The 12,480-nt window shown below is 37.0% G+C and overlaps 3 protein-coding genes across 4 annotated transcripts; all 3 read left to right on the top strand.

Annotated features, from left to right (window-relative positions):
- Positions 1 to 391: 391 nt before the first annotated feature.
- Positions 392 to 1,313, top strand: LOC106644947 (uncharacterized protein C9orf85 homolog). 2 transcript variants are annotated; one of them, XM_014360664.2, is made up of 2 exons: positions 392 to 1,044; positions 1,124 to 1,313. In XM_014360664.2, the coding sequence occupies exons 1-2, from the start codon at positions 612 to 614 to the stop codon at positions 1,309 to 1,311; spliced, it is 621 nt and encodes a 206-aa protein (XP_014216150.2). In that variant the 5' UTR covers positions 392 to 611; the 3' UTR covers positions 1,312 to 1,313. The 2 variants fall into 2 exon arrangements, with proteins under 2 accessions (XP_014216150.2, XP_014216149.2); XM_014360663.2 differs by having other exon boundaries at positions 1,121 to 1,313.
- A 170-nt stretch (positions 1,314 to 1,483) lies between these two features.
- LOC106644946 (ciliary microtubule associated protein 1A-like) lies at positions 1,484 to 2,466 on the top strand. Its single transcript, XM_014360662.2, has 4 exons — positions 1,484 to 1,559; positions 1,645 to 1,857; positions 1,936 to 2,137; positions 2,208 to 2,466. The coding sequence occupies exons 1-4, from the start codon at positions 1,508 to 1,510 to the stop codon at positions 2,464 to 2,466; spliced, it is 726 nt and encodes a 241-aa protein (XP_014216148.2). The 5' UTR covers positions 1,484 to 1,507.
- A 295-nt stretch (positions 2,467 to 2,761) lies between these two features.
- Positions 2,762 to 3,728, top strand: LOC106644932 (ciliary microtubule associated protein 1A-like). The gene is made up of 4 exons (XM_014360635.2): positions 2,762 to 2,834; positions 2,917 to 3,114; positions 3,229 to 3,379; positions 3,476 to 3,728. The coding sequence occupies exons 1-4, from the start codon at positions 2,762 to 2,764 to the stop codon at positions 3,726 to 3,728; spliced, it is 675 nt and encodes a 224-aa protein (XP_014216121.2).
- Positions 3,729 to 12,480: the final 8,752 nt, after the last annotated feature.

Genomic DNA, 12,480 nt, shown 5'->3' with positions numbered 1-12,480 from the left:
AATTGATAAAAAAAAAAGAAATCTTTTAAATATTTTTTAATTACGAAAATACATTTTATAAAAATCTTACAAGTTAAACAAAATCAGGAATTGTTTTCTTTTAAAAATAATCAAGCAGTATAACTAAATTAATTACATTTCCCAATAAACAAATGGTAGAGACAACAAATAGAAATTCACTTGAAATGTATACTTAAATTATTATTAAACCAAAAGACTCTGCTCTTGATTAGATTCGAATTTAAATCAATGCACAAAAAACTGATGTTGTTGTAAGAATCGATTTTCCGATTGATCGATCTCACAACAAGTTTTGAGAGTTGAGAAAATGCGAAAGCTACACTAACGTGCATGCTAACGTAACCCCAAACAAAGTATTTGTACCTGCGTATGTCAAAACCAGTACGATTTAATTGTTTGACAATTTTAATTAGTGATAAAAAATAAAATCTTCCAGGTAGTGGACATTATTCCCCGTATATATATATATATATACGACATCAGGTGTGTACACAGTCACTTACATTTATTCTTTCGTCTTTGGAAAAGAAAACATAATCATCGAGAGGTACAATTCAACGTTTAAAGGTTTTTATTTTATTGAAAATATTATGAGCACACAAAAAGGTAATGCTCATCGTTCACGACCGCAGAAGTACCAGAATCAGTTTGCATTTAAAAATAGTCTGCATGATACATCAAACAAGACAAAGATAATTAATAATTTACAAGTAGCCAATGTGTGCCAGAGATGCAAACAGATCATCGAATGGAAAATCAAGTATAAAAAATATAAGCAACCAAAGGCACCTGGAAAGTGCAACTATTGTGAGCAAAAAACTGTCAAACATGCCTATCATACTATCTGTAGGGCTTGTGCAAAGGAAAGGAATGTCTGCCCAAAGTGTGGAAAAGAAGCCGAACTAGTTGTGCCACAAGTGAATGAACAGGAACAGCTGAAATTGGACCCTGAAATACAAAAAATGCTTAAAACACTGCCCGAGAGAAAGAGGAGAACTTTTGTCAGATACATGAACAAACATAGTAAGTACACAGAAATCGTTTGTAACTTTTTGAGTGAAAAATACGTTGTAATTTATAAAATAATTGTATCTTGTAGTAGATGAGAAGATAGATCTTGATCAAAACACCAAAGAAGATCAACAGTCTACACAGCACGTTCGCGATGACTTAATTATTAAATTAAAATCATTGATGGTTGAAAAACAGGGGTCAGGGGAGGAGGAAGAGGAAGACACTGACGATGACGATGACGATGACGATGACGAAAATCCGGAATACACTGAATAACTATACTTGGAAAAAACATAAACACTGTTGGATGTGCATTCAATTTTTTTGAAAAATTATACGAATGAAATCTGTTACAATTGGTTTTTCTTTTTTTTCTGTGATTTCTATCTAACCAAATTTTCAATAAACGCTAGATTTTTTTTGTGAACATAAATTTTAGAGGTGTTATAAATTTTTCAAATATTTTTGTAAAATGGACTATGAAAAAAGCAACAAATCCAAATCAAACAGCTGTAAAAATCGAGGTATGCTTGACATACGTTTAGAAAAATAACCTTGTTAACTTTTAAAACCTTGATAATCAAACTTGCTATCTGATACATTGATAAGGACCGGGGCCCAAGTACATGCTCAAAACACTAACGGGATTTGATGACCATGATCCATCAAAACGAAGATATCCAGCTTATTCCCTTAAATTTCGAGGCAAAAAAAAAATTGCCCTCACAGGACCAGGACCTTATCCGGTAACCGGCAAAATGACGCATCATGGCTTAGAATCATCACCTGCATATACCATAGCATCTAAATACTATAAGAAATGTAAGCTGGATTAAAAGCGATCTCAAAAATCTTTATTCCAAGTCAAAGTAATAATGTAAAAAAAAAAACCCCCCACAGATCACGATAAAGTGCCAGGTCCTGGTGCTTACGCTCCCGAAAAAGGTCCTCTTTTCAATCATCAGCGCAGAGCAGCTGCTTACACGATTCGCTTTAGACATCATAAAATTCCCTACAAAGATGGACCAGGACCGATTTATATGCTGCCAACTTGCATCGGACCTGAAATCCCAGACATTCGCGCTGAAGGAGCATACTCAATGTAATTAATTATACTGAAACTTTAAAGCAACTGCGTTACAACTATCGTCATTATAATTTTTTCTTTTTAGGGCCTTCAAACATAAACAAAGACAAGAAAATCTTGGTCCTGGTCCAGCAGCGTACAGCATCAAACTAGCCACTTATAAGCGGCAAAATCCGGCATACTCAATGAAATTTCGACATAATTTGTTTGACCTCGCTAAAAAATCTCCAGGACCTCAGTACAGTTACAATTTGAATTTAATAAAAAAGCGACAACCCATATACTCTTTCGGAGTCAAGTATAGTGAATGCACGACTGTAGGGCTTCTAGAAAATGATGATTGATGTATTTAAGAAATTAATAAAAATATTACGTTAATGAAAAAATTTGTCAAAAGATTTTCATCAGTTATTCCTACTTTTAAGTAATTTATTCATGCGATAAAATTTGTACTCTCACATTAACCCTTGACAGATGCACATTCGTCAGATTTTCATTTGTTACTTGTCAGTTAAATAAATAAACATGAAGTAACAAAATTCATTCTAGTTCTGTTTGGCTTAGTTTTCGAAATTCCCTCAAAATTCACAGTAAATTATTTTCAATAAAGTAACTAAGAAAAAAAATTAAAAACCAACAATGCCGTCCAAAAAAATTACTGCAGAAGACGATAAAAAACCAAAGAATAAGACGTTATCATGTGGTACAAAAAGTAAGCCAATTATTACAGGTTATATCTTATTTTGTGGGCATAGTTATGTGATTTACGTGTGAATCTTTACTTTTTTCTTAAGGCCCTGGTCCAAAGTACAATTTACGGCCGGTAGTAGGATACGATCTTCACTGTCATTCAAAGCCTAGATATCCTGCATACACGATTGGAAAAATACAAAAAATAAAGGCACCCTGCGTAGGTCCTGGACCAAATAAATATTTTCCCAAGCTGCCAAAAATACCTGGTTACTCTATTCCGCGCGCCGTTTACAAAGAAGGTATGAGCTAATTTAAAATTCATTGCACTTGTCATCAAGTGAAAAAAAAAAAAATGTAAAAAATTGCAAACAACTTTTGAAATATTTATTTTACCATATTAACGGTAATTTCAGTGAAAAGCTGTAGCCCTGGTCCCAAGTATACGCTACCTGATTTCACAGCCCCAGCTTACACGATAGTAGGCAAACCAAAAACTAGATGCCCACCTCCATTGTCAGGTCCCTATGATCCTCCAAAATATCCGCCAGGACCATCTTTTCCATTGTAATTATATTTAGAGTCGTTTTTACGATTATTACTTCACTTTACTCCCAGAAAGAAAAATTAACAAGTACATGAACAACTTGAATCTTTCTCTAGTGGGTTGAAAGGAAAAGACCGAAAGTGCGAGTTTAACCCGCCGATAAGGGATCCTGGAGACATTTCATTGATCAAGCCTACCTCACCAGCATTTAACTTAATCGGTAGACCAAAAACTAAAACTCCTTGCATCGGTCCTGGACCTGCAGCGTATTTTCCAAAGATAAAAGAGTGTGTGCCAGCTTACAGCTTTGGTTTGAAACACACCGAATGCTCAACCATTCCAAGAACTGAATGTGATGAATTGTGCTGAAAAACTCAAGTATCACAGCTACTAGAGATAACGAAAATAAAAATCGCAAAATATGTATGAAAACTGTACTTATTTGATTTTAAGTTTGACATGTCATTATGAATTTCATCAAACTTTTTTTTCCGAGCTTATAGAAAAAAAAAAAAAAATTTTTTTGTCAATTCAAAGGTGACTTCAAAAACAAAGAATAACGATACACATTTAGTTTAAAAGCGAAAGTTTTTGTGAATGTTAATATTACATAAGAACTTGACAACACAAAATCCAACAAGTAGTAGGTTATACATGAAGCAAATAACTTGGGTCTTATAATAAACAATTCTTTTAATGTCGTTATTTTTAAATACATATTAATCCAAAGCCATCGGCTGCCTAATTCAATTGATCAAAGTTTTTTTTCAGTACTATCGAGTAGCTGATGTCGTTCTCTTGCAAGTTTATCAAACTCTGGCTTCCAGGTGTAAATACTGCCAACCACACTGATTGCTGAGATGAATAGGATTTGATACTTTGGAATTCTCCGAAACATTACTATTTATTGAAAATGTATACTTATAATCACACTTGGCTAAGTTATTCTTATATATTATATGAATAACCAAATAAACGTCACCACAGACCAACACGCCAAGTTGAAAGAAACACAATAGTTACCTATACACAATATAGTTACACTATAATTACCTATATTGTATATTAGTTTTTTTTTAGTTTTGAAAATAAGCTTTATTAAGATCTTAAAGGCTTTTATAGCTAAGATGTTGTATATTAAACAAAACAAAGCAGACGACAGAACGTCGGAAAATACGGCGCACGAAAAAGAGCAAATGTATATAAATATTGACCAACGTCGTCTGTTTTTCTACTGATGGTGAGAGATTGCGAAACACATCACATCACCAGTGAATGGATATATTAGCGCCCCCAACCATACGCAACGTAACAACTGTTGTTGAATAAACAACAGTCAGGTCGTGTCGTACATACATGTAACCATGACTGGCGGCGATTGCAGAATACACCCTGTGTTATACTATGAGAGCATTCCAAATGACGCGACAGTGTGACGCAGTCCTATTAAAACCAATACCTACTAATGAGTCGCGTGACACCCAAGTGTCGCGTCATTTGGAATAGGTCCTATACCAACGTTCCTCGAGGATTTACCAATTTACCATGGTAAATCGACAGTAGCGCTCCCAACCATACGCAACGTTGTCACGTCGTAGGTCGTATGACGTATGTACATATGTATAATTTTTTTTTTTTTTTATATTAATAGTGCTCTACGTCCGGCCCCTTTGATAGGGGAACTACTATGGGCACTTAGCACTTGGGAAAGGGACAAGGAAAGGGATGGGAGGCCTCCCATTACTGGGAGGGGGGGGGTTGGGGGAAATTAGGCAATTATGCTGCGAGGAGGTCGCCTAAACCCTCCTCGAGGAGCATTGCGTGGTGAAAAAGCACATGTGAAAAATCTATTGGCCGGGCATCGAACCACGGTCTCCCGCGTGCCAATCCAGGGCCTATAGTCGACCGAGCCACCGCGCGCTCACATATATGTAAGAATATTTTTTCCCGATTAAGTTAGCGCTCGCGGCTCTACATGCTAGAAAAGTGGGCGAAGATTATACTAGTTCTACGAAAAGTTACAGAAATTGTATAAAAACTTTATATAAATAATAAACTAATTTCATTACATGATTATTTTTTTTTTAAATAATGCATTTTTTTTTTTCTTTTCGGTTAGTCTAATCTTTGATGAGAAGAAAATTCATGGTGCTCTAAAGAAAGTAATGACCGCGAGCTGCATGAGCGTAATGGATAAAATTTTTGTGTTCATTATTGAAAAAAAAAGTCCTTTGATTTGTAATTCAAACTGAAAAAGAATTTGATTTTCCGAAATTCCCATATTCAAAGCGCGTAACAGCAAAAAGCTTTTATACATACACACGTATACGTATGAATGGGTAAATTGTATATTTTAAATGACCAGAGAGACAGCTTCTAAACTGTACGCGCGTGATGTGATTAATGCCCAATCGGATAACGGATTAAGAGGGAGGGATAAGCGAGCGATATATATACATAAAACAGGTAAAGGGTACATACAGTGGCGGGCCGAATAAAGTTTTCGAATGATTCATCGCCCCCCCCCCCACCCCTCAAAAAAAAAAAAAAAACAGCCACCGCAGAGATGATACCACGCAGAGACGCCAATTTAGATGCTTGAGTTGTGTACCTACACGATGGTTCATTATTGCAAGTGCATATTTTTGGTATCATATGCATAAAACCAAAATAACTTTGCAAATTTGAGGAAAAAAAAAAAAAAAAAAAAAAAAGATTACACGCTTGCACATAATAATATATATATAACACATGATAATACGGTGTGTACGGTGTCGACATGAGCATCGGCGACGGCGACGACATGTGATCCTCGGGGTCACTTGGGGTCGAAAGTTCGTCAGGGCAGCGAGCAGCAGTCAGACTCCGCAGTCAGGCGAGCTGCTATGTTTAGATCAGTCTCGGGCCAGGCGGGTCTGACAGGTGAAACGAGATGAAATATTCAGGTGGACTCGCGCGACTGAATGTCAATCTGTCAGACCGATATCCCCCGCCCTCCCCTGTAACGCTCCGAGGGAAGGTTCTTTCCCCTACCAGTGCCAGCCGACATCGTCTCCTCTCGTTCTTTCACATCCACCTGCATCACCTTTGACTTTGTTTATTTAATTACGCCGGTATAACGGACGCACCGATCGCACCCGCGGGCAGGGAAAATCGAGATATAAACCCAAGGAGTGGGAGATTAAATTAGATTAGCTTCTTTCATCCAAAGTTGTATACAAGGGCTCGGAGCCCATTATATGGGAGATGGAGCGAGAATATATATCATCGGTTTCCCGCGAGTTTGTTTCAAACCTCTCGCGAGTGTATAATATGTTTATTTTCCCTTGGTATATCCCAAAACTATAAATATACGAAATCATTTTTTTCTTTTTCACGTTACAGTTGGTAACTCATTCCGTACCAAATTTTATACATGAATAAGTATAATTATCATATCTAGTTTGTGGGTTCGATAACATTAAATTTACCTACGAAGCTTGGCTGATTTGTCAATCGTATAAAAATGTTTGTTTTGATAACTCGTTCAAGCCTGTAGATAGGTATATGTGATTTGAAGCGGTGGAATGTAAAAATTAAATACGAGAGTGAGCAGAATATATAGGAGAGTGGGAGAGCAGCCCCTAAAATGATTTTCACGTGTATACATTAGTGACCGTGGCAGTCCTTAATATTTGAAGGACATGAACACGAATTTTATCTTATCACATGTTTCGAAGTCGCTAAATATGCTCATCTGATAATAATATATAGTCTCTATACGAAAAATGCGTAAAATTCGCTCGCTTGTGAATTCAAGTATGTTTCGCTGAAATTTTCTCCCCTGGCATTTTTACTGTCTTTTCATACGAATCGCTAAAGTTTATCGCAGTTTAGCGACAAAGTTTTATTTTTAAGTCCCTAACTATTCAATACTAGCATAATATATGATGCAACAACGATGGTTTTGTTTGCTCTTACATCTAGTAATATTATACATGACAACCAGAGGCGTGTAAATTTCTTCATGGAAAATCGTTACGAAATGGTATGCATTACAGTTTAACCAACGAAGCGATATACTTTTTATTCTCATTTTTCTTAATTACAGTTATGTTAATTTTTTTCAAAAATACATCAACAATGTAAAAGGTGCCAAGTGGCTTTCGATGCTCATATCGATATTTACGTAGCCCGAAACGAGCAATTTTTTAAACACCAATAAAACGGGACTTAGATATATGCTTGAACTCCTTTACAGAAATTGAAAACAGTCGATAATAAATATAGATGCAGGTATGTATACAATCAACAAATTTAACAGTTCATATCTTATATTAATTTTTTGAGAGCATGTATTTTTCAGAATGAAAATACACTTCACACAATTTGCCAGTATTAAAACTGTATATATACTTACTCCAGAGAACTAAGCCTTGGAAATTATTTTGAAATTTCAACGAGTTTTTGCAATACGCGCACGACTCCCTAATAATGATTGACAAATATCTATAGGTATGTATACTATATATTTACCTAGTACGTGTTAATAATCGGCATGCATGTGGATAGAATGTGATAAGTATTTACGTGTTCTATATCATACTCGTTGGGCCGAAAATTTGACAAAGGGTCGGAAGGAGGAGGGTTTAATACTCACCAATCAACTTCCAACATGCGAGCGTACCCGGAAAAGCTTTTAAATTTTGCACGCGTGATAAGCAAGTGGATAATATATTTAGATACCATACAGTGGGCTTATAAGAGCTCATACCCGCTTGTCTCCTCTCTCTACGTTTACTTACCCTCTTCTGTCCCTCATTTTCTCTTCCGATACGGACCCTCCTTGACCACCACGGCTATAATGGGATATTTGAAAGACAGTGTACGAAAATGATCTCATGGCATTTTATTTGCCCCCTCCCCCCCACCAACCCCTCTTTTTGCTGCTTTTTTCTCCCTCTTCCCTCCGAGTACGAAATTGTCTTCGCGTTCATGTACACCTTGGTATTTTTTAGCCACGTGAGATACCCCCTTTAGTATTTTTTACAACTTATTTTTTTGAATTTTAATTTAATTTGGTTTACCAAATTGGACAAAAATTGTATTCCTACTCTGTACAGGAATTTGAAAAATTGCAATGAAATTCAGTGCTGTAGAATATACTGAGACAAATTCAATATTTGTTCATTGAAGTAATTTCAAAACCTAACGATTTCTCTAAAATATGAAGCTATTAATCTTATAGCATTTGTGCAAAATAAGTTATTTCAAATAGGCGAAATAAGTAACCCATTTTCTTTCGATTAAAAACTATTTCTTTTTTTCATGTATTATAAGATTATGTGTTTCATATATTACGTATATTGAATTTTCACTACCTCACCAAATTTAAAAAAGTTGATGGAGAACCGATTTTTCAAAGTTCGAATCCAATATTTCTTTTTGCGTAAGAGGGGGGTGTCGAGAATATCTCATTTCTTGCGATTTTTTACGCACGCAGAGAATGGAAGTATTGAGCATTGGAAAGATGTTTTTCAAGCAATTTTTTTAACGAACCACCCTTTGTACAAAAACAATTTTCTGGGGGTGAAGAGAATCACACATGGAATTATTCGACCTCCATTTGTTTAATTTTACGAGTAGCTGTTGTATGGATATTGTACCAGGGGGTTTCTGATATTGTTGCGAATAATAATTTATTCGAAATGATGGTGCAGGAACAAAAAATGATCGATTTCTACGTCACCGTGAAGAAAAAAAAAAATAAAAAATGTTGTTCTGCTCTGCTCCATCGATTAGCTTCGCACAATCTTTTACCGTCCGTTCAATGGAAAAGGAAGATCAGAAATGCTTCCGAGCAACCTCCCCTTGTTTCTGTCATATCGCATTCTTCTTCACCCCTCAATGATCCGCAAGAGAAGGAAAAAAACTTGAGCTTCCATCAAATTAGTTAAGTTCATCGATACACGGTGCAGTGTACCTAAGTATATATATACGCCGGCTCTTGCAACATTCGGAGCAGAAACTAAAAGAAAAAAAAAGAGATCCAGAGGTACAAAAGTGAAAAATAAATGATCATTAGATTCATTTGCTTTATATTTTTCCCCTCAAGTTGGTCGACTGTTTTGTTATTTCCGATTAACTTGACAAAAAAATATACGAGACGCGTGTATACGGTACAGAAAATTTTAACATACGTATACACATTAAACAGATATAATAAAATACAACAAAGAGGAGTGAGTTTTTTTATAAAACATAAGCGCATTTGTTTGTACAAAATATTCATACATGATGAGTAATATTTTTCGTCGATGCAAGCAAAAATGTTGTGTATCGAGTGGCTAAGATGTGCACCAAAGCCACACGTATAGTACCGGTGAATTTCGCTCTCATGTGATTATGATTATTGCCCGAAAGCCGGTATCTAATTCAAGGCTTTCAGAGCAACAATCAAAAGCGTCGAGAGCGTGAAATTTTTCGGTGAAGCGGCAGACTGGAAATTTGAGATTGCGTCGTCTAAAATTTAGAAAAATTAATTACATTTGACAAAGATTTCAACTAGACCTACGACTAGACTAAAACACCAACATAATTATCCTCGTTATTTTTATTGTAAGAAAAAAACCAAACAATTAACAAAAATTTTTTCAGGAGTGCAAATTACATTTTTTTTTCACTCGCCGAGGTACAGCAGGTGCCAGCACTTTTTTGCATTGTTGTTCACACTACAGAAATCGTCGTGCTACTTTTATCCTGGTTTTCCTGGTCTTTCTCCTATTCCACAGATGTTAGTCTACGCGATGAGAAATGTAAAATAGTTTTGTCAGACAAGTATATAACTTTGCAATGATTTAAAAAAACAAAAAAATGTAGTAAATAAGACGCAACATGATTCGAAATATTGACCAGTATGATTACGCATCCAATAATTATTGAGAATAAGAAGAATGAAACAAGTAAATAAATAAGCGTCAAAAATACTAAGAGTCAAAAAAAGGAACTTTTTACATTACCGTTTTGTCGGGGCAGCTAAAAAAAATGTTGGCGCATTACAGCCGTCTTCCTTCCTTTACTCGAGATTGTCACGAGTGAGTGCTTCATACTGGCCCGTGTCTCCAATGGTTCGTTCACGACTCAAGTACCCAAAACCCCTGATTTTTGACACCTTGCACTGCCGATGGTCCTTACTGTTTTGCCTTGAAAAGCAATTTTAATCCCATTTTAGCAAACATTTGAAATCTCTTTGATGCGCAAGTAATTGAGAAAAATAAACTGCCATTCACCGTACAAAAGAAGAACAGTAACAACAAAAGCGATGTTATTTATAGACGAACAACCCAATGGAACTTGTGAAGAAACAGGAAGAAAAAAAAGGGGGCAAACGGCTACTTAGTAGAGCGTAAACTAGGAACAGCAACTGCGGTTTCGTAGTTACACTCTAGTGTCAAACTAGAGAGAGGGAACGAGATAATATAAATATTGCTCGTCGCCGTAACGAGCTTCCCGCGCGAAATACCGGTATGTGTCAGCAGTCCCGCGGGTCAGCAACCCCCAGAAGTCGTCGAACTCCCGTCCTTTCCCGAAAACGCAACCGCGTAATTACCCGAGTACATGCAAAAAGAAAAAAAAAACGAAGGTGGAGACAAAAATGTTAGTACAAAGAGAGACGATGATGGGCATAATGACAGTATTACACATACTGCAGAGAGACAGTTTAAACTCACCTCGGTCACGGCGAACGCGTGGCCGTCACACCTCTTTTTTGTTTGTGGTCGGCGTCAACCCTTAGCTTTGTCGGGGTTGCGCCCCTCTACCGCCGCTCATTGTACCGGCATTATCTGCGTTTACGCCACCGGTGTTCCCTTTACCGATGTATATAAACAATTTTTTATGCATATGATTACGCGATGCGTGCGTGAAACCGCGTGGTGCGACGATGTCGACGCGATGGGGCTCCCGGTGTACAGGAAGGGTCAACAACGCGTCCGGCTGGATCGGGTGCGCGCTCCCGAGTGACAGACGAGGCTCGGGAGCAACCGGCATCAGCCAAGATGGAAATAGGTGTGTGGTAGGTACACCTATAATATCGCTCGGTGGGTGGTTGCACGGGATTCCTCGTGGCAGGAGAGTGGGGACCCATAGCTTGGGTAATGCGCTCCGTCGTCGACGCGAGCGCAGGCGCACGTGCTTCCCTAACACGCGGGTATGGTGTATACGCAAAACAGGGTGCACAGCTGGTCTTCAGTTGGCTGGCACGCGCCGGCGGGGGTTGGGCTCTTCCTCCCACCCCCTTTTCTCGGTGGTTGCGCGGTTTTGCAAATGCATAGGTATTATATCATCCACAGATGTAACGTTAAAACCATACATGCGACGACGATGAGGGTGCATTCGCCCGGTTTGGTTTGGAAATCGGCGAGCAAAGGACATTGACTCGGTCTTTTTCACTGCAGGTTTACGCTTTATTTACCCCGAGCCTGTTTCTCTCGCTTCACGTACTTTACCCATCTTTTACAATACATATACATCTACATAATCTTGACCTTTTGATTAGTTTGATCGGTTATGGGATCGGGGGGTGCCAGGCGACACCCTTTGGGATATACGATGGGATTCGTTATTCGTTTTCACCACCTATTTTAAAAGTGTATTTTCTCTCTACAACAACAAAAATAATAATAACACAAACAATTACAACGAAAATGATAATTCAACTACACAAGTAACAACGTCAAATAATATTCTTAACCACCTTTTGTTTTTAATGTCTTGTGTCTTTTGGGTGTTCATCGTAACATCCTTTAGTTTTTTATGGCTTTTCGCAATTACAACTCACTATCTTAATTCATTTAGTTATACATCTCGATTTGTATCCCTAGTTTAATATTTGTAATTTCATCTTTGAACATGTCCGTATCATTTAGTTTTTTTTTTTTTTTTCTTATTTTTCGATCTTCACTACTGCATTTTTGATACCATATCCTAATACCTTAAGTAATTCCCATTAACATGCATCTGCATCTTCAATCTATGGGTGTATATGTATGATTGTTGAACGAGCACTGGGAGAAGGATTTGTTTATTAATTATTCGCACAATACAGTTATGAATGATGGCATCTAGATAAATATGTTTGTGT

Source organism: Copidosoma floridanum, unplaced genomic scaffold (assembly GCF_036245765.1).
Source record: "Copidosoma floridanum isolate Cflo_tuat_1 unplaced genomic scaffold, Cflo_Japanese_pri ptg000007l, whole genome shotgun sequence".
NCBI classification, from domain to species: Eukaryota; Metazoa; Arthropoda; class Insecta; order Hymenoptera; family Encyrtidae; genus Copidosoma; species Copidosoma floridanum.
The sequence above is the reverse complement of the archived record's forward strand: the minus strand, read 5'-3'. Positions and strand labels throughout refer to the sequence as shown.

Bases quoted from the DNA above. Each gene is read 5' to 3' on its own strand.
- LOC106644947 (XM_014360663.2), top strand. From the start codon at position 612: ATGAGCACACAAAAAGGTAATGCTCATCGTTCACGACCGCAGAAGTAC. The intron at 1,045-1,120 runs GTAAGTACACAG...TGTATCTTGTAG, and splicing joins CAGATACATGAACAAACATA to TAGATGAGAAGATAGATCTT.
- LOC106644946 (XM_014360662.2), top strand. From the start codon at position 1,508: ATGGACTATGAAAAAAGCAACAAATCCAAATCAAACAGCTGTAAAAAT. The intron at 1,560-1,644 runs GTATGCTTGACA...TACATTGATAAG, and splicing joins AAACAGCTGTAAAAATCGAG to GACCGGGGCCCAAGTACATG. The intron at 1,858-1,935 runs GTAAGCTGGATT...AACCCCCCACAG, and splicing joins ATCTAAATACTATAAGAAAT to ATCACGATAAAGTGCCAGGT.
- LOC106644932 (XM_014360635.2), top strand. From the start codon at position 2,762: ATGCCGTCCAAAAAAATTACTGCAGAAGACGATAAAAAACCAAAGAAT. The intron at 2,835-2,916 runs GTAAGCCAATTA...TTTTTTCTTAAG, and splicing joins GTTATCATGTGGTACAAAAA to GCCCTGGTCCAAAGTACAAT. The intron at 3,380-3,475 runs GTAATTATATTT...ATCTTTCTCTAG, and splicing joins CCAGGACCATCTTTTCCATT to TGGGTTGAAAGGAAAAGACC.